The sequence below is a fragment of the Hyla sarda genome, chromosome 4 (assembly GCF_029499605.1).
Source record: "Hyla sarda isolate aHylSar1 chromosome 4, aHylSar1.hap1, whole genome shotgun sequence".
Classification (NCBI taxonomy): domain Eukaryota; kingdom Metazoa; phylum Chordata; class Amphibia; order Anura; family Hylidae; genus Hyla; species Hyla sarda.
In genome coordinates this window covers 28,328,859-28,347,332 of record NC_079192.1, presented here as the reverse complement: position 1 = coordinate 28,347,332, position 18,474 = coordinate 28,328,859, and the positions used below count along the sequence as shown (strand labels likewise).

Genomic DNA, 18,474 nt, shown 5'->3' with positions numbered 1-18,474 from the left:
CAGGGCACCCTAAGCTGTTTAATTATAGTCAAATCTTTCAACTCAGTTTGCAAATAACTAACTAACGTCTTATGCAAAACTTGTTAAATTTTATCATTTTATGTGGGATTAAAGTATACTTAAACACTCTTTGATTTATCAAACATATACATAACCCTTTGAGAAGAAATAGACTCCATAAATATTGGGTAGCCCAGTGTCACGATTCGGCTGGCTGGAGATGGATCCTCTGTGCCAGAGAGGGATTGGCGTGGACCGTGTTGGTGGACCGGTTCTAAGTTGCTACTGGTATTCACCAGAGCCCGCCGCAAAGCGGGATGGTCCTGCAGCGGCGGTAGCAACCAGGTCGTATCCACCAGCAACGGCTCAACCTCTCTGACTGCTGAAGATAGGCGCGGTACAAGGGAGTAGACAAGAGCAAGGTCGGACGTAGCAGAAGGTCAGGGCAGGCAGCAAGGATCGTAGTCAGGGGCAACGGCAGGAGGTCTGGAACACAGGCTAGGAACACACAAGGAAACGCTTTCACTGGCACAATGGCAACAAGATCCGGCAAGGGAGTGCAGGGGAAGTGATGAATAAATAGGGAGTGCACAGGTGAACACACTAATTAAGCCTGCTGCGCCAATCAGTGGCGCAGTGGCCCTTTAAATTGCAGAGACCCGGCGCGCGCGCGCCCTAAGGAGCGGGGCCGCGCGCGCCGGGACAAGACCGACGGGGAGCGAGTCAGGTACGGGAGCCGGGATGCGCATCGCGAGCGGGCGCCTCCCGCATCGCGAATCGCATCCCGGCTGAGAGAGACATTGCAGCGCACCCGGTCAGCAGGTCTGACCGGGGCGCTACAAATGCGAGGAAGTTGCGAGAAGTTGCGATGCGAGGGAGGAGCGGGGACCCGGAGCGCTCGGCGTAACACCCAGCATGGACATCACCATGAAATTCATTGTTCATTTGTGCTCAGAGATAACATACATTGTCCAAAACCACAATGTAAGTCTATAGGTTATAATAATAACATAGTTACTTACTGGCTTTTAATGGTAACAGAAAATTGTTCATCATCTAGGTACATGAAACTTTTTTCTGGCATTATGGTAACTTCGAAAATTGGTAGTACTAGAGGAAAATAGGACCAGTATTAATAATAGACTCACCATATACATCTTAACTTAGTCCCACCATCCTCTTCTTTACCCCAAAAGACAAAGTGCAATCTACATTTACATAGACACAAAAAATAAAACAAACACCCCACTGCTGCCGCAACACCAGAGCTCATGGGAAATGGCTCAGTAGTTTTGAAATCCCATTGCTGCCAGACACAGCCCCCCTAAGCTCTGGGCCACACCATGCTACAGACACTGCATTACAGCAACAATGGTGGCCAAACAGCACCACCCTATGTGAACAGATCACAAAATCTCAACTTTCCATGTGCTCCCAGATCTGTTCACTTTGGCCGATACAACAATATACTGTAGTCACTTATAAAGACCAAGTTTGCCTAATATGGAATTGGTTCCTTATTTAACATCCTTGTAATATTCTTACTTGGTTTACTTGCCACAATCTGGACTATAAGAAAACTGAAAAAGCTACAGTATGGTCATATTGCTAGTCATCCATTTCTTCTAAAACTATCTTCTTACCATATTCTTTCACTTCAAAGTGTGCAGAGAACTCCTCTTGTGTGTTGTCATAACGTGCGGTGATAGTCCAGGTGCCATGCCTGCAAGAAAAGGGAACAATATCAGAATTTTGCCTCTACTAAGAATACATTTGTTTTATTTGCTGTAGGGTCCCAATATCAACATAATAAAAATGCTTCAGTGGCAATCCCTATGGTTATGATATTTTTGGTCATAAATAGTCAAATGATACAGCCTTATACTACATAGGAAGATAAGATCACATTTAAAGGGGTACTCCGGTGGAATTTTTTTTTTTAAATCAACTGTTGCCAAATTTGTAAATTACTTTTATTAAAAAATCTTAATCCTTCCAGTACTTAACAGGAAGTTGTGTAGTTCTTTTCTGTCTGACCACAGTGCTCTCTGCTAACACCAAGTCAGGAACTGTCCGGAACAGGATAGATTTTCTATGGGCATTTGCTCCTGTTCTGGACAGTTCCTGACATGGACAGAGGTGTCAGCAGAAAGCACTGTGGTCAGACAGAAAATACATTCAAAATGAAAGATCCTCTGGAGCATACCGCAGCTGATATGTACTGGAAGGATTAAGATTTTTTTAATAGAAGTAATGTACAAATCTGTTTATCTTTCTGGCACCAGTTGATTTAAAAAAATATTTTTCCACAGGAGTACCCCTTTAAAATGTGGATTAACATGAAAATAACTATTTCCTGTTTAAAAATAATGGTAGTGTCTTTAGTGTTGTCCATACTTTGCTAGTTCAGACAGCTCATAAGATTTCGAGATGAGGCCATAATTATCAGGAAACCATTGATTATTTTGTGTTACAATCCCGTCTGGGTTCTGAGAGGGAGACAAAAGAACATTGAACAATGTAAGATTGTACGGTATTGAGGTGGAAACCTGGATTAGAAAACAACTCACAGGTAAAAAAAAAAGATGACAGAAAACACTCACCTTAACCTCAATGATCACTGTCTGTTTTTTTGACTGCATCTTGTAGTTCAGAGGATAAATACGGTGGAGAACTGATGAGACACAAGGTCACCTATTACTTTAGGAATTAGGCTACACAGAAGTATGTGTTGTATCTTATCATTATGTATTTCACATCTTTTATTACCTTAATCATACACCTTGCATCAGGCATTTTTTCCTCTCTGGGTTCTAAAGAGGTTTCTCTGTTGAATTTTGTTCTACCCATTCACTGGGGGCCCTCACTGCATTCTAATCTATACAGCTTGCATTAAAGGGGTATTCCAGGATTTTTTTTATTTGTAAAGTTAGTGTAGTTTATAATATAGTGTCTGTACCTGTGTGTGACGGTTTTCTCACAATTCTGTGATTTTCACACCACTATTTATTTTTAACAGCATACAAAATGACTGTTGTCTCAGATTTTTTCCCAGGTTGCAATGCGGCCGAGACCTGACTCACTAGTCAGCTGATGACAGGGAGCCTGTCTGCCTCAATGGGTGTTGCGATCATTCTGCAACTAATGCAATAGCTGTAGGCACCCTGATTGAAAACCACAGGTCTGCAGTTCCTTTATGTTTCAATGGGTGGGTGGCTGATGTGTGGGAGGGGGGAAGATGGAATTGTGGGATTTGTAGTCAAAAAAGAAAAGTCAAACAGGAAATAGCAGTTCACAAAAAGCTAGCCACAGTGTTATGGTAATCTCACAACATAGCCATTTATCCCCAAGACAAGCGCAGATCCTTCCTAAGCATGTCCATTACTGCCTGCCAGGTACGTACGAAAATCACCTTATGGTGGAGAACCCCTTTAAGTTTAAAGAGCATAGAAGTCTTCTTCCAAAACATTAGCTGCCATCATTAATATGGAGCAATCATTTCACAGATTCAGGGCATTTTTTTTCTCCTAGTGTCTCCTTCCCTGTTCAATAGCTATTGGTACTGTTAGTTTCGGCTTCCAATAGACTAATTTATATACTAGGTGTTATGCAGAGACTGTCAACTAGGAGGTCACCACCTCAATCAAGAGAGTGTTAAGGTTCATGGTCCATTGAGAACAGTAGTGACTGCCCTCACAGACTACAATGATGTCCATAGACTGGGGGTGGGAAAAGACTTTTCAGTTGCCAACAGAACCCATTAAGAACCCGTTAAAAGGGTGATCACCCAAATTATATTATAGGCCCTCATTGGCATATCAGGTGACGACACTAAGGCCCTGTTCACACTTTGAAATTCCACTTACAACAGACTCCTCTAGAATCTGCACCTAATGCCCATGGCCATCTTCTGCGGACAGTAATAGTCATCCCATTCACCACAACGAAGTGGCAGTACTTTTTCATCAGATTCTGATGAATGGGCACTAGCAGATACAAAAACTTTTGATATGTTGTAAAGCATGCACAACCAATGCATAATCACCTGTGTCCATGTATCATCACCTATGTCATGGACACAGTTCCTTGATTGACAGCTGTGAGCGCAGGGGTCACGGCTGGAGGAAAAATCCTCCCACTGTCATCTTGTGTCCCGCTACTGTCAGTGAGGACAAGCTGGGAGTTGTAGTTTTGCTAATGCTAGGGGAGAAGATAGCAGACAGCATACTGAGGGAGGGGGTGGAGACCTGCACAGTGAGGCCACGCCCCCTCCATTTGAGAGGAATTCAGACTAGTGAGCTAAATTAAAAGTGTAATAAAAAAAAAAATAAAGTTGCTAGACACATAAAAATCAGACGTACATTTTTTTTTGTTTGATCTGACGGGTACGCTTTAAATGTATAATACCTTTAGATCCTGGGGTGTAAATAGTCTTGTCTGTCTGGATGAAGATGTATCCACTGTGAAAAGTCACAAGAACTACTTTCTCCAACACACATTGTGAGGAACGTACGAGTACAGATACATAATATCTTCTTTTTGGTACGCTCAGAAGATCTCGAGATTTAATCTAAATTCACAAAAGCAAAAAAAGAAAATTATTAATGCATTATTTGGGATGCAATATAGCTTAAATGCACAAAAAACACAAGAAAGAATTATAGCACCAAAATTAAAAGAAAATCCCAACCTATCATTAATCATATTCACTGTTACAGTATGGTGTTTACTTCTTCATAGTTGCTTATAGCTGTATCTTTAACATTTATATTTCTAAATCAAAAGGTTTGTTCCACTTTACCTCTGCAACTTAATTTCCCCTGCAAATTTATTCCTTGCCAGTTGAACATCATGATGTGACAAATATGCTCTACCCAGAGTTGGAAAAGTTTAAAAGATGGCAATGATGCATTGTGGGAAATAACTAAAGTAAAAAATATTGTATCTATATGGTTTATTGTATATTTATTGAGTACAACCATTCTTGCCCATGCAGCAAAAGAGGTAGAATGTATGTAAACCTCACCCAAAAAGTGTGCATAATGGGATATTCTCTGGAGTTTAAGGATGTCTAGTTTGTCTAAAGAACCAAAAGATGATATAATTAGTTATACTAAAAAAAAATGTTTTGTTTGGCACAGTACATGAAAGCATGGATCCATTATGCTTTGCATCAAAGATTAAAGCTGGTGGTGGAATAGTGTGAGAGATATTTTCTTGGAGACTTTGGGCTCTTTGATACCAATTGTGTATCGTTTAAACACAATTTGAGTATTGTTGGTGACCATGTCGATCCCTTTATGACCACACTGAACCCACCTTCTGATGGCGACTGTAACACTCACGGTTCAGTTGACAGGAAGAGTTGTGGTAGTGGATCTGCTGGACCTGTGTGGCAGATGACTCGGACCGTACCAGGGAGCGGAGTGTAAGGGAGCTAAGCGGGACAGACTTGCTGTGGCAGGAGGCACAGGTGGCTGAGGAGATTCGAGGCACAGGTAGGATACGGCAACTCGTGGTCAGGATAGCAGGAGGTCAGTGCAGGTGGCACAGAAGCGTAGTCAGGGACATAGCAGGAGGTCAGTAGGCAGGCAACAAAGGAACAAGGTCAGGTCACAGAACAAGGGTCAGAAAGACAGCAAGGCAACCCTATGGAAAGCTTTCTCTCAGGCACAAGGCAACAAAGAACCAGCAGGGAAGTGTGGGAGGTGCAGGAACTTATAGAAGAGGCACAGGTGTTTCACATAATTATGGGCGTACTGGCCCTTTAAATGTCAGAGCTCCGGCTCACGCGAGCCCTAGGAGATGCATACACGCGCGCTGGAGCTGAGAGGCAGGAGAGGAGGCAGCAGAGGAACGAGGTAAGTGACAGGCTGGGATTCGCATGCGGCCGCGTCCCGTGATGCGAATCCCAGCCCTGACGGCAGCAGGGGAGAGGGGGACAATGCGCTCAAGGCCAGCGGGTGCGACCAGAGCGTGAGGCGTGACAGTGACCTCCAGCAGCACAATGCACCATGTCACTAAGCTGAAATCCTCTCATACATGGCAATGGCAAACTGTACTCCTATGGCCTCCACAGTCACCAGATCTCATCCAATAGATCCCCTTTCAGATGTGGTGATTCTCACCATGGATGTGTAGCCAACAAATCTCCAGTAACTGCGTGATGTCATCATGTTCCTATGGAGCGAAATCTCTGAGGAACTTTTCCAGCACCTTATAGAAAGTATGTCAAGAAGAATGAATGCAAAAGGAGGTCTGATCTGGGACTAGTAAGGTGTACCTAGTAAAGTGGGCAGTGAGTGTATATCATCCAGGAAAATAGGAATCATTGTTTTCACATTTGTGTTGAGCATCAATCAATAATGAATCATTTAACATATGACTACAAATTTCATACATGCAGATAACTCACATTTATTGATGTTGTTCCCAAGAAGTCATTATTACTATTGACCAAGATCTTTGTCTGAGCTAATAACTGTCTCTTAGCTGGAAAATCCTGGACCATTATGTCAGCCTCAAATCCAGAGTTGTGTCCGTCCAGTATGATGGTTTCATCAGTGTCTGCGTGTAGGATGCCAGGAGTTATCAACGTGCATCTGTTCAGAGGAGACAAAGCTGTAAGTGGGTGGGCCAAGTGGAAAGTATAAAAAGTACCCTATTAGGAAATGTAAAAGAGAAGGACTGGCCTTATATAATCTTTTATTTAACTTGGTGAAGGATAGTTTCACAAATCATTTGCATAGCACTGATCAGTGTAATCTGCAATCTATTTCTATGGTTTGCCAGAAGGCCCTGGAGTAAGTGAGGAGACCTCTGGCTGTTGGACCCCCACGATCGAGCTCACAGTTGTCCGATAATTCTCTGTACGCCCTCTAATACTTCAGATGTTATGATCAGTATTGATCACAGCATCTAAAGTATAATGGTGGGCATCAGCATGATTGCTGATGTCCGCCATTACTGACAGGTCCCTGGCTACTGATATCAGCCTGGACCCATGTCTACGAAGCGAGCACAGATAGAGGCCCTTTCAAAAATAAAAGAAGCAATCTAATTGGTTGCTATGGGCAACTTTTCCTCTACACACGTTTTGATAAATCATCCCCTGTGAGTGCCGAATGAATAAATACTCCATTTTAAACTAGGGATGTCCCGATACCGATACTAGTATTGGGGCCGATACTATCCATTAGCATGATATCAGGGACTAGTTCAATGTCCACAATGCCAAATCCGATACCTGCTGCTGCTCCGCTGCCCCGTTCTCCCGTCCTCATCACGGCTGCTGCCCCATTCTCCCGTCCACATCATGGTGTTCCATGGAGAAGCATGTGATACACACATCACTCCACCTCCTCCACTGCGCCAAGTGTAACCCTATGGAGGAAGCAGAGTGACGTATATGTCACATGCTCCTCCTTAGGACGCCATGATGCGGACCTGAAAACAGGGCAGCGGAGCTGCAGCACCCGACAGAGGAAAGGCGCAGGTAAGCTGTCTATAAGGGTGTGGGCTTTGGTCTACTGGGGGGCTGCTACTAATGTCTAAAGGGGGGCCTGCTGTCTACAAGGGGGAGGGGGCTAGCTGTCAACATGGGGGGCATGCTGTTTACAGGGGGGGGCTGCTGTCTAAAGGGGGGGCTGCTGCCTAGAGGGGAGGGCTTGCTGTTTACAAGGGGTGGCCTGCTGTCTACAAGGGGGAGGGGGCTTGCTGTCAACATGGGGGGCATGCTGTTTACAGGGGGGGGGGGCTGCTGTCTAAAGGGGGGGCTGCTGTCTAGAGGGGAGGGCTTGCTGTTTACAAGGGGGGGCCTGCTGTCTACAAGGGGGGGCTTGCAGTTTACAAGGGGGGTCTGCGGTCTGCAGGGGGGCTGAAACTAATGTCTGCAAGGGGGCTGCTGTCTACAGGGGAGCTGCTACTAATGTCTACAAGAGGGGGGCCTGCTGTCTGCAAGGGGGGGGGGTCTGCTGTCTACAAGGTGGAGGGCCTGCTGTCTACAAGGGGGGCCTGCTGTCTACAAGGGGGGGGGGATTGCTGTTTACAGGGGGGGCCTGTGGTATGCAGGGGGGCTGCTACTAATGTCTGCAGGGGGGCTGCTACTAATGTCTACAAGAGGGGGACCTGCTGTCTGCAAGGGGGGGAGGCTGCCTTCTACAAGGGGGGGGGGCTGCTGTCTACAAGGTGGGGGGCCTGCTGTCTACAAAGGCGGGGGGGGGGGGGGGGCTGCTGTCCACAAGGGGGGGGGGGGGCTGCTGCTGATGTCTGCAAGGGAATACTACCCACTATTAACCCCTTAAGGACTCAGGGTTTTTCCGTTTTTGCACTTTCATTTTTTCCTCCTTACCTTTTAAAAATCATAACCCTTTCAATATTCCACCTAAAAATCCATATTATGGCTTATTTTTTGCGTCGCCAATTCTACTTTGCAGTGACATTAGTCATTTTACCCAAAAATGCACGGCGAAACGGAAAAAAAAAATCATTGTGCGTCAAAATCGAAAAAAAACGCCATTTTGTAAATTTTGGGGGCTTCCGTTTCTACGTAGTGCATATTTCAGTAAAAATTACACCTTATCATTATTCTGTAGGTCCATACGGTTAAAATGATCCCCTACTTATATAGGTTTGATTTTGTCATAACTACATGCAGGAAAATTTATACGTTTAAAAATGTCATCTTCTGACCCCTATAACTTTTTTATTTTTCCACGTACAGGGCGGTATGAGGACTCATTTTTTGCGCCGTGATCTGAAGTTTTTATTGATATGATTTTTGTTTTGATCGGACTTTTTCATCACTTTTTATAAATTTTTTTAATGGTATAAAAAGTGACCAAAATACGCTTTTTTGGACTTTGGAATTTTTTTGCGCGTACGCCATTGACCGTGCGGTTTAATTAATGATATATTTTTATAGTTGGGACATTTACGCACGCGTCGATACCACATATGTTTATTTATTTATTTTTTTACACTGTTTTATTTTTTTTATGGGAAAAGGGGGGTGATTCAAACTTTTATTAGGAAAGGGGTTAAATGACCTTTATTAACACTTTATTTTTACTTTTTTTTTGCAGTGTTATAGCTCCCATAGGGACCTATAACACTGCACACACTGATCTCTTATACTGATCATTGTTATCCCATAGGGACCTATAACACTGCACACACTGATCTCTCATCCTGATCACAGGCGTGTATTAACACGCCTGTGATCAGTGTTATCGGCGCTTGACTGCTCCTGCCTGGATCTCAGGCACGGAGCAGTCATTCGTCGATCGGACACCGAGGAGGCAGGTAAGGGCCCTCCCGGTGTCCGGTCAGCTGTTCGGGACGCCGCGATTTCACCGCGGCGGTCCCGAACAGCCCGACTGAGCAGCCGGGTCACTTTCAGTTTCACTTTAGAAGCGGCGGTCAGCTTTGACCGCCGCTTCTAAAGGGTTAATACCGCACATCGCCGCGATCGGCGATGTGTGGTATTAGCCGCGGGTCCCGGCCGTTGATGAGCGCCGGGACCGACGCGATATGATGCAGGATCGCGGCGCGATCCCGCTTCATATCGCGGGAGCCGGCGCAGGACGTAAATATACGTCCTGCGTCGTTAAGGGGTTAAAGGCTATATTACAGCAGAGTCACCTGCACTTACTTGAATTTATAGGTCTTACCGCCAATGCAAATACCCTGTTCTGTCCAATGGAGAAGAGGGAAATCTTGGCTTATACTACAGCAGCAGTCTTCATTGCTCACAACAAGGAACCCACAAATCAGCATAGTAAGCAGTGCCAGAAACCAGGTCACCCTTTAACCTGTTGGGGATGAAGGGCGTATGCATGCGCCCTTGCTCCCTGGTACTTAAGGACAAAGGGCGTATCCATACGCCCGTGGGAATTTCGGTCCCCGCCGCGCGCCGGGCGGGGACCGGACCGCGGTGACTGCTGATATCTATCAGCAGGCACCCCGTGCAAATGCCCAGGGGGGTCATTAGACCCCCCATGTCGGCGATCGGCGCAAATCGCAAGTGAATTCACACTTGCGATTTGCGCCAATTCCGGGTCATTACGGGTCTATGGTGACCCGGTGACCTGGAATAGAAGGGGGATCGCGGTTGTCTAAGACAACTACGATCCCCCTACAGCGATAGGAGTGAGGTGGCAGGGGTGCCTCCCCTCCTATCTCTGCTATTGGGCGGAGGGGTTTACTTTCGTTTTCCCCATCCTGCCCACCCACAATAGGCGGGCAGGACGGGGAAAACGGCGGGGACCGAACGCCGAAGGTCCACTTACCCCTCCAGAGGCTGTGGGCGACGGTGATCGGCAGGCGGCGACGGAGATCGGCACTGGCGGCGTGCGGCAGAAGAGGATGGCTCCCTGGATCCTACGGAAGCCGGTAAGTTGCCTAGCAACATCTGGAGGGCTACAGTCTGAGACTGTAGCCCTCCAGATGTTGCAAAACTACAACTCCCAGCATGCCCAGACAGCTGTTTGCTGTTTGGGCATGCTGGAATATGTAGTTTTGCATCAGCTGGAGGGCTGCAGTTTGAGATCACAATATAGTGGTCTCTAAACTGCATCCCTCCAGATCTTGCAAAACTACAACTCCTAGCATGCTCAAACAGCTCTTTGCTGTCTGGACATGCTGGGATTTGTAGTTTTGCAACATCTGAAGGGTCACAGTTTGGAAATCACTGGGCAGTGGTCTATAAACTGTAGCCCTCCAGATGTTGCAAAACTGCAAATCCCAGCATGCTGAAACAACAAACAGCTGTCTCACCATGCTGGGAGTTGTAGTTGCGTAACCTCCAGCTGTTGCATAACTACATCTCCCATCATGCCCTTCGGCGATTAGTACATGCTGGGAGTTGTAGTTTTGCAACAGCTGGAGGCACACTGGTTGGACAATACTGTTAGGTAACAGAACCTAACTAAAGGTTTTCTAACCAGTGTGCCTCCAGCTGTTGCAAAAGTACAACTCCCAGCATGCACGGTATGTCAGTACACGCTGGGAGTTGTAGTTTTGCAACAGCTGGAGGCACACTTGTTGGAAAATACTATTAGGTAACAGAACCTAACTAAAGGTTTTCCAACCAGTGTGCCTCCAGCTGTTGCAAAAGTACAACTCCCAGCATGCACGGTATGTCAGTACATGCTGGGAGTTGTAGTTTTGCAACAGCTGGAGGCACACTGGTTGGAAAATACTGTTAGATAACAGAACCTAACCGAAGGTTTTCCAACCAGTGTGCCTCCAGCTGTTGCAAAAGTACAACTCCCAGCATGCACTGTCAGTGCATGCTGGGAGTTGTGGTTTTGAAACAGCTCGAGGTTTGTCCCCCCATGTGAATGTACAGGGTACATTCACACGGGCAGGTTTACAGTAAGTTTCCTGCTTCAAGTTTGGGCTGCGGCAAATTTTGTCGCCACAGCGCAAACTCCTAGCGGGAAACTCACCGTGACACGCCAGTGCGAATGTACCCTAAAAACACTACACTACACTACACTACCACATAATAAAGAGTAAAACACTACATATACACCCCCTTACACTGTCCCCCCCAATAAAAATGAATAATGTATTGTACGGCAGGGTTTCCAAAACGGAGCCTCCAGCTTTTGCAAAACAACAACTCCCAGCATTTCTGGACAGCCACTGACTGTCCAGGCATTCTAGGAGTTAATCAACAGCTGGAGGCACCCTGTTTGGGAATCACTGGCATAGAATACCCCTATGTCCACCCCTATGCAATTCCTAATTTAGTCCTCAAATGATCATGGCGCTCTCTCACTTCAGAGCCCTGTCGTATTTCAAGGAAACAGTTTAGGGCCACATATGGGGTATTTCCGTAATCGGGAGAAATTGCACTACAAATTTTGGGGGGCATTTTCTCCTTTTACCCCTTATGAAAAGGGAAAGTTGGGGGTTACACGAGCCTGTTAGTGTAAAAAAATAAAATGTTTACACTAACATGCTGGTGTTGCCCCATACTTTTTATTTTCACAAGCAGTAAAAGGAAAAAAAGCCCCCCAAAATTAGTAACGCAATTTCTCCTGAGTACGGAATTACCCCATATGTGGGCATAAAATGCTCTGCGGGCGCACAACAAGGCTCAGGAGTGAGAGCGCACCATGTATATTTGAGGCCTAAATTCGTGATTTGCACAGGGGTAGCTGATTTTACAGTGGTTCTGATATAAACGCAAAAACATAAATACCCACATGTGACCCCATTTTGGAAACTACACCCCCCACAGAACGTAACAAGGGGTATAGCGAGCATTTACACCCCACAGGTGTTTGACGAATTTTCATTAAAGTTGGATGGGAAAATGAAAAAAAAAATGTTTTCACTAAAATGCTGGTGTTACCCAAAATTTTTCATTTTCACAAGGGAAAATAGGAAAAAAGCCCCCCAAAATGTGTAACCCCATTTCCTCTGAGTAAGAACATACCCCATATGTGGATTTAAAGTGCTCGGCGGGCGCACTACAATGCTCAGAAGAGAAGGAGCGCCATTGGGATTCTGAAGAGAAAATGTGTCCGGAATTGAAGGCCACATGAGTTTACAAAGCCCCCATAGTGCCAGAACAATGGACCCCCCCCCACATGTGACCCCATTTTGGAAACTACACCCCTCGTGTAATGTGATAAGGGGTGCAGTGTACATTTACGCCCCACATGTGTCTGACAGATTTTTGGAACAGTGGTCCGTGAAAATGAAAAATTTTATTTTTCATTTGCACAGCCCACTGTTCCAAAGATCTGTTAAATGCCAGTGGGGTGTAAATACTCACTGCACCCCTTATTAAATTCTGTGAGGGGTGTAGTTTCCAAAATGGGGTCACATGTGGGGGGGGGGGGTCCACTGTTCTGGCACCACAGGGGGCTTTGTAAATGCACATGGCCCCCGACTTCTATTCCAAACAAATTCTCTTTCAAAAAGCTCAATGGCGCTCCTCCTCTTCTGAGCATTGTAGTGCGCCAGCAGAGCATTTTACGTCCTAACATGGGGTATTTCCATACTCAGAAGAGATGGGGTTACAAATTTTGGGGGGCATTCTCTCCCATAACCCTTTGTAAAAATGGTAAATTTGGGGAAGAAAGTGCACTTTAGTTTTAATGAAAAGTCGTCAAACACCTGCGTGGTGTTAAGGCTCACTGGACCCCTTGTTACGTGCCTTGAGGGGTGTAGTTTCCAAAATGGTATGCCATGTGGGGTTTTCTGCTGTTCTGGCACCATAGGGGCTTCCTAAATGTGACATGCCCCCCAAAAACCATTTCAGCAAAATTCACTCTCCAAAATCCCATTGTTGCTCCTTCCCTTCTGAGCCCTCTACTGTGCCCGCCGAACACTTGACATACACATATGAGGTATTTCCTTACTCAAGAGAAATTGGGTTACAAATTTTTGGAGGCTTTTTCTCCTATTACAACTTTTAAAAATTCAAAAACTGGGTCTACAAGAACATGCGAGTGTAAAAAATTTACATTTTGAATTTTCTCCTTCACTTTGCTGCTATTCCTGTGAAACACCTAAAGGGTTAACAAACTTACTGAATGTCATTTTGGATACTTTGAGGGGTACAGTTTTTATAATTGGGTCATTTGTGGGGTATTTCTAATAGGAAGGCCCTTCAAATCCACTTCAAACCATAACGGGTCCCTGAAAAATTTCGATTTTGAAATTTTTTTTTTAAAAATTGGAAAATTGCTGCTGAACTTTGAAGCCCTCTGATGTCTTCCAAAAGTAAAAACATGTCAACTTTATGATGTAAATATAAAGTAGACATATTGTTTTTGTAAATCAATATATAATTTATTTGGAATGTCTATTTTCCTTACAAGCAGAGAGCTTCAAAGTTAGAAAAATGTAAAATTTTCTAATTTTTCATAAAATTTTTGAATTTTTCACCAAGAAATGATGCAAGTATCAATAAAAATTTACCACTACCATAAAGAAGAATATGTCATGAAAAAACTATCTCGAAATCAAATGAGTAAAAGCATCCCAGAGTTATTAATGCTTAAAGTGACAGTGGTCAGATTTGCAAAAAATGCTCCCGTCCTTAGGTTTATTATGGGCTCCGTCCCCAAGGGGTTAAAATAAAAGTACTCGTATTTGGTATTGGCGAGTACTAGAATTAAAGTATCGGTACTCGTACTCAGTCTTTAAAAAATGGTTTCAGGACATCCCTATTTAAAACCAAATAATGTCTTGAAATAAAGACAACCAAATTTGTTCCCATGGCAAAGCTGGGTGACAACTTGCAAGGCAGGGCAGTTACAGCTGCCCTGGCACTCCAAGCCCCGCAGCCTGCTCAATCAGAGTCTGAATCCCCAAATTAAAATTTCCAAACCAATCTCTCTCTCTGCACCGCATTCTACCAATAAATGTCTGGGAAAACATCATCTCTGAAAAACACAGAACTACATCTGGAAACAAGGCCTGCAAATACCAAAATACCCTTTTAAATCCTGCCAACAGCAGTACTGTGCTCACTTTCCCAACGTCATTCCCTCCCACATGAAGTATAATAATGTGGCGACCACTGGGTGTTAGTAGACGTACCATGTTCACTTCGTGACACCAGGGCACCGTTCATCCGGTCCACGGTCCGAAGGTGGGAAGCAGTCTTCCTGGGCCAGACACGATGAGCAAATAAACACACCGATGTCAGGTTACGGTTAACTGCTTTTACTGAGCTTGTGAAGTTGGTGTGACACAAACAGCTGGCTTTAGTGTGAGAGTGCAGCGTACCCCTTGCAAGCCTTGTTGCCGTTCTGAGACTTGTGGTGCTTTTCTCCGGACAGAATTGTAGAATCGTGGCGATATGTCACAAGTGATTGCCTCCTTAAGACATACATTCAATACACCTGTCCTGCAAGGACCAGGGCCAACAGAGTTAGCAGAAGAACTACTATCACTACTGCTACTGGTCATTGTAGCAACCATACTGGCACCAGTAGCTGAACCACATTAAAGGGGTACTCCGTCCCTAGACATCTTATCCCCTATCCAAAGGATAGGGGATAAGATGTCTGATCGCGGGGTCCCGGGATCTCGGCTGCGGCACCCCACTCTCATCACAGCAAACTCACTCTGTGCGTAATGACGGGCGATACAGGGGCCGGAGCATCGTGATGTCATGGCTCCGCCCCCTTGTAATGTCCCAGCCCGCCCCTTCAATACAAGTCTATGTGCCTTATTGATAGATTTGGCGCAAGTAAGCCAGAAACACGTGAAAAAAAAAAAATAGCAGGAAAAATGACTGCCAGGGTTGGTACAAGGATTTTCACTGTAACAAACCACTTTCCCATATTATCACCTTAGTACTTGAGTGATCAATATACCCCTTCCTCATGTAATCTCCTTACTACTGAGGTGACACACTGTAACAAACCTCCTCCTCATGTCATCACCTTATTACTGGAGTGACACAAAGTGATAAACCTCCTCCTAATGTAATGACCTTACTACTGGGGTGACACACTGTAAAAAACCTCCTCCTCATGTAATCTCCTTACTACTGGGGTGACACACTAACAAACCTCCTCCTCATGTAATCTCCTTACTACTGGAGTGACACACTGTAACAAACCTCCTCCTCATGTAATGACCTTACTACTGGGGTGACACACTGTAACAAACCTCCTCCTCATGTCATCACCTTATTACTGGAGTGACACAAAGTGATAAACCTCCTCCTAATGTAATGACCTTACTACTGGGGTGACACACTAACAAACCTCCTCCTCATGTAATCTCTTTACTACTGGGGTGACACACTGTAACAAACCTCCCCCTCATGTAATTACCTTAATACTGGGGTGACACACTGTAACAAACCTTCTCCTCATGTAATTACCTTACTACTGTGGTGACACACTGTAACAAACCTTCTCCTCATGTAATCACCTTATTACTGGGATGACACTGTAACAAACCTCCTCCTTATGTAATCTCTTTACTACTGGGGTGACACACTGTAACAAACCTCCTCCTCATGTAATCACCTTGTTACTGGGATGACACTTAACAAACCTCCTTCTCATGTAATCTCCTTACTACTGGGGTGACACACTGTAACAAACCTCCTCCTCATGTAATCACCTTATTACTGGTGTGACACACTGTAACAAACCTCCTCCTCATGTAATCTCCTTACTACTGGGGTGACATACTGTAACAAACCTCCTCCTCATGTAATCTCCTTATTACTGGGGTGACACACTGTAACAAACCTCCTCCTCATGTCATCACCTTATTACTGGAGTGACACAAAGTGATAAACCTCCTCCTAATGTAATTACCTTACTACTGAGGTGACACACTGTAACAAACCTCCTCCTCATGTAATTACCTTACTACTGGGGTGACACACTGTAACAAACCTCCTCCTCATGTAATTACAACTCAACAAAAGTTACAGTTTGCAGGAAACATGTGACCCCAGCTCAGCCCCACCTCCTCCACAGCATCATCGAAGGACCTTCAACCACTATCTCTCCTATCCTGTATGTCTGAGCTCCACCCCCCACCATGTACCTGGTCACTGAATGGGGACCTTCAGCCTCTAGAAGGCCGGGGATGATGCGGAGGGAGGGGTATGCATAATCTAGGGTCGGTCCTGCAGGACTCAAGCTTTTGGATAATCGTGGTTAAGCCGAGGAGGCGTGTGCAGTGGCGGATGCTGCACTTCTCTATCCAGCTGTGAGGAGCGCAGCACTGTCACATCGCATCACATACAGAGAAAGAATCACAGTGTATGTCATGTGACAGTGCTGAGCTTCCCCCCCAAAAAAAAAACAAACTGTGGCCACAGGCAGTGCCCCCATCAAGGGTGCACTCTCACTATTTTCCTTTACCGCACCACTGAAAAACTGCTATTTTCTTTGTCCTGTGACTGACTTCCACTCTTTTCGGTAAATGGTTGACAGGTAACCGGGGTAACAGGCACAACAATGCTCTGGCTTGTCCGCAAAGATCTGACATAGAGAGCTATCGGGGGTATTTATCAATTTTGCCTGTTGACCGTTTCTTTTTACCCTTCTTTTTTTCACTTTGGTTTTCGTGGACATGCACCAAATTTATCATTTGGCGCAAATGTTGAAATCAGCTGTTCACAGCGCCTTTTACACAGAACTTACCACCACAGAGGATAGCGTATTTTACCCTGTAGAGCAGCCATATTGGAGTCCCTCCTGCAGTATATCAGCAAGCGACAGGAGTTATTTTCTTTTGTGGGGTTTATAGCCACCATTTGAAATGGATTTTATTTTTAACTTGAGTAGTTTTTTATTTTATTTTTTTGGTTACTTTAGTGCAGTGGTCTTCAACCTGCGGACTTCCAGATGTAGCAAAACTACAATTCCCAGCATGCCCGGACAGCCGTTGGCTGTCCGGGCATGCTGGGATTTGTAGTTTTTCAACATCTGGAGGTCCACAGGTTGGAGACCACTGCTTTAGTGCTTACCTTTCCTGAACCTGTGCGGCCATGTCCAATGCTGGCTCAACGGAGGGTGAAGGTTCCTCAGAGACAACTATGTCGCAGGATAGTATTGCGCAGCCCCGGAGGCTTCGCTGCTTTCACAAAATTTTTTTTTAATGTATTTTGACGCCTTTACATTTTCTAACATTGCTATGTGTGTTTTCCATGTGCAAAATTTCTTGGCAGTGATTTGCACCAAAAAAAAGCCCTAAAGGCGCAAAAATGATGAATTACTGACTAAGGTTAAAATCACACACAGGACCGTGTGATTTTGAGAAAGTTGTAAAAATGACAGTGGAGAAGATGCGCCAAACTTTGGCGCAAAAAGACACTGCGCCAAAGTATTGCGCCAAAGTTACGCGGAAAAAAAACACATAACTCCTTTGATAAATACCCCCCTATGTGTGCAGCCTTACATCTTAGTTGATTTTCCCGCCAAAACAGCAGCTGTCCAATCAGCTGACTGTCTATGGAAATCTGCCCAGCTACAGCACTGAGGGAAGAAAACTTCCAGAACGGTGAGTACACAATGCCCTAATGAAAAGGGGGAGCTGGAATATACCAATTAAACATAAAATCCTATGAGAGAAAAAGAGGGGGTAAACACATATATATTTAAATACATAAGGAAAGGGGAGTCAGTGTGTATCCATGGGGCCCTTTCTGCATCAAGGAGGGCCTATACACCAATGGACTGAAGAGACACAGGATTTCTGTTAATATAAAGAAACAGTATAATAGGTGTAAAGGCCGGAGCTGGACAAGGCTGCAGATCCTTGTGATAAGTCAGCGCCAAAGTACAGCAAGGTAGATGAGTGACTAACGATTATAAGTCATGTATTATATGTATGAGGCGGCCATACTGTTTTATATATCTCTGGTGTCAGGGACTGTCCTCTATTTCATGAAGTACTGATATATATATATATATATATATATATATACACAATACAAGAATATGGATGCACTACTGTGGTAGATGTAAACAA

The 18,474-nt window shown here is 44.8% G+C and overlaps 1 protein-coding gene across 12 annotated transcripts in view; it reads right to left on the bottom strand.

Moving 5' to 3' along the window:
- LOC130367665 (complement C3-like) overlaps positions 1–18,474 on the bottom strand; it is a 229,346-nt gene that overhangs the window by 176,990 nt on the left and 33,882 nt on the right. For 9 of the 12 annotated variants that reach the window (XM_056570233.1, XM_056570231.1, XM_056570230.1 and 6 more), the window contains exons 2-7: positions 6,416–6,602; positions 4,408–4,570; positions 2,604–2,674; positions 2,398–2,489; positions 1,644–1,723; positions 1,023–1,110 (exon numbers count right to left, since the gene is read on the bottom strand). In XM_056570233.1, coding sequence (XP_056426208.1) covers positions 1,023–1,110; positions 1,644–1,723; positions 2,398–2,489; positions 2,604–2,674; positions 4,408–4,570; positions 6,416–6,602 — 681 coding nt within the window. Of the gene's footprint in view, positions 1–1,022; positions 1,111–1,643; positions 1,724–2,397; positions 2,490–2,603; positions 2,675–4,407; positions 4,571–6,415; positions 6,603–14,565; positions 14,585–16,542; positions 16,688–17,470; positions 17,631–18,474 lie in introns of those variants that run through there. The other 3 variants (XM_056570232.1, XM_056570240.1, XM_056570241.1) reach the window with 3 other exon arrangements.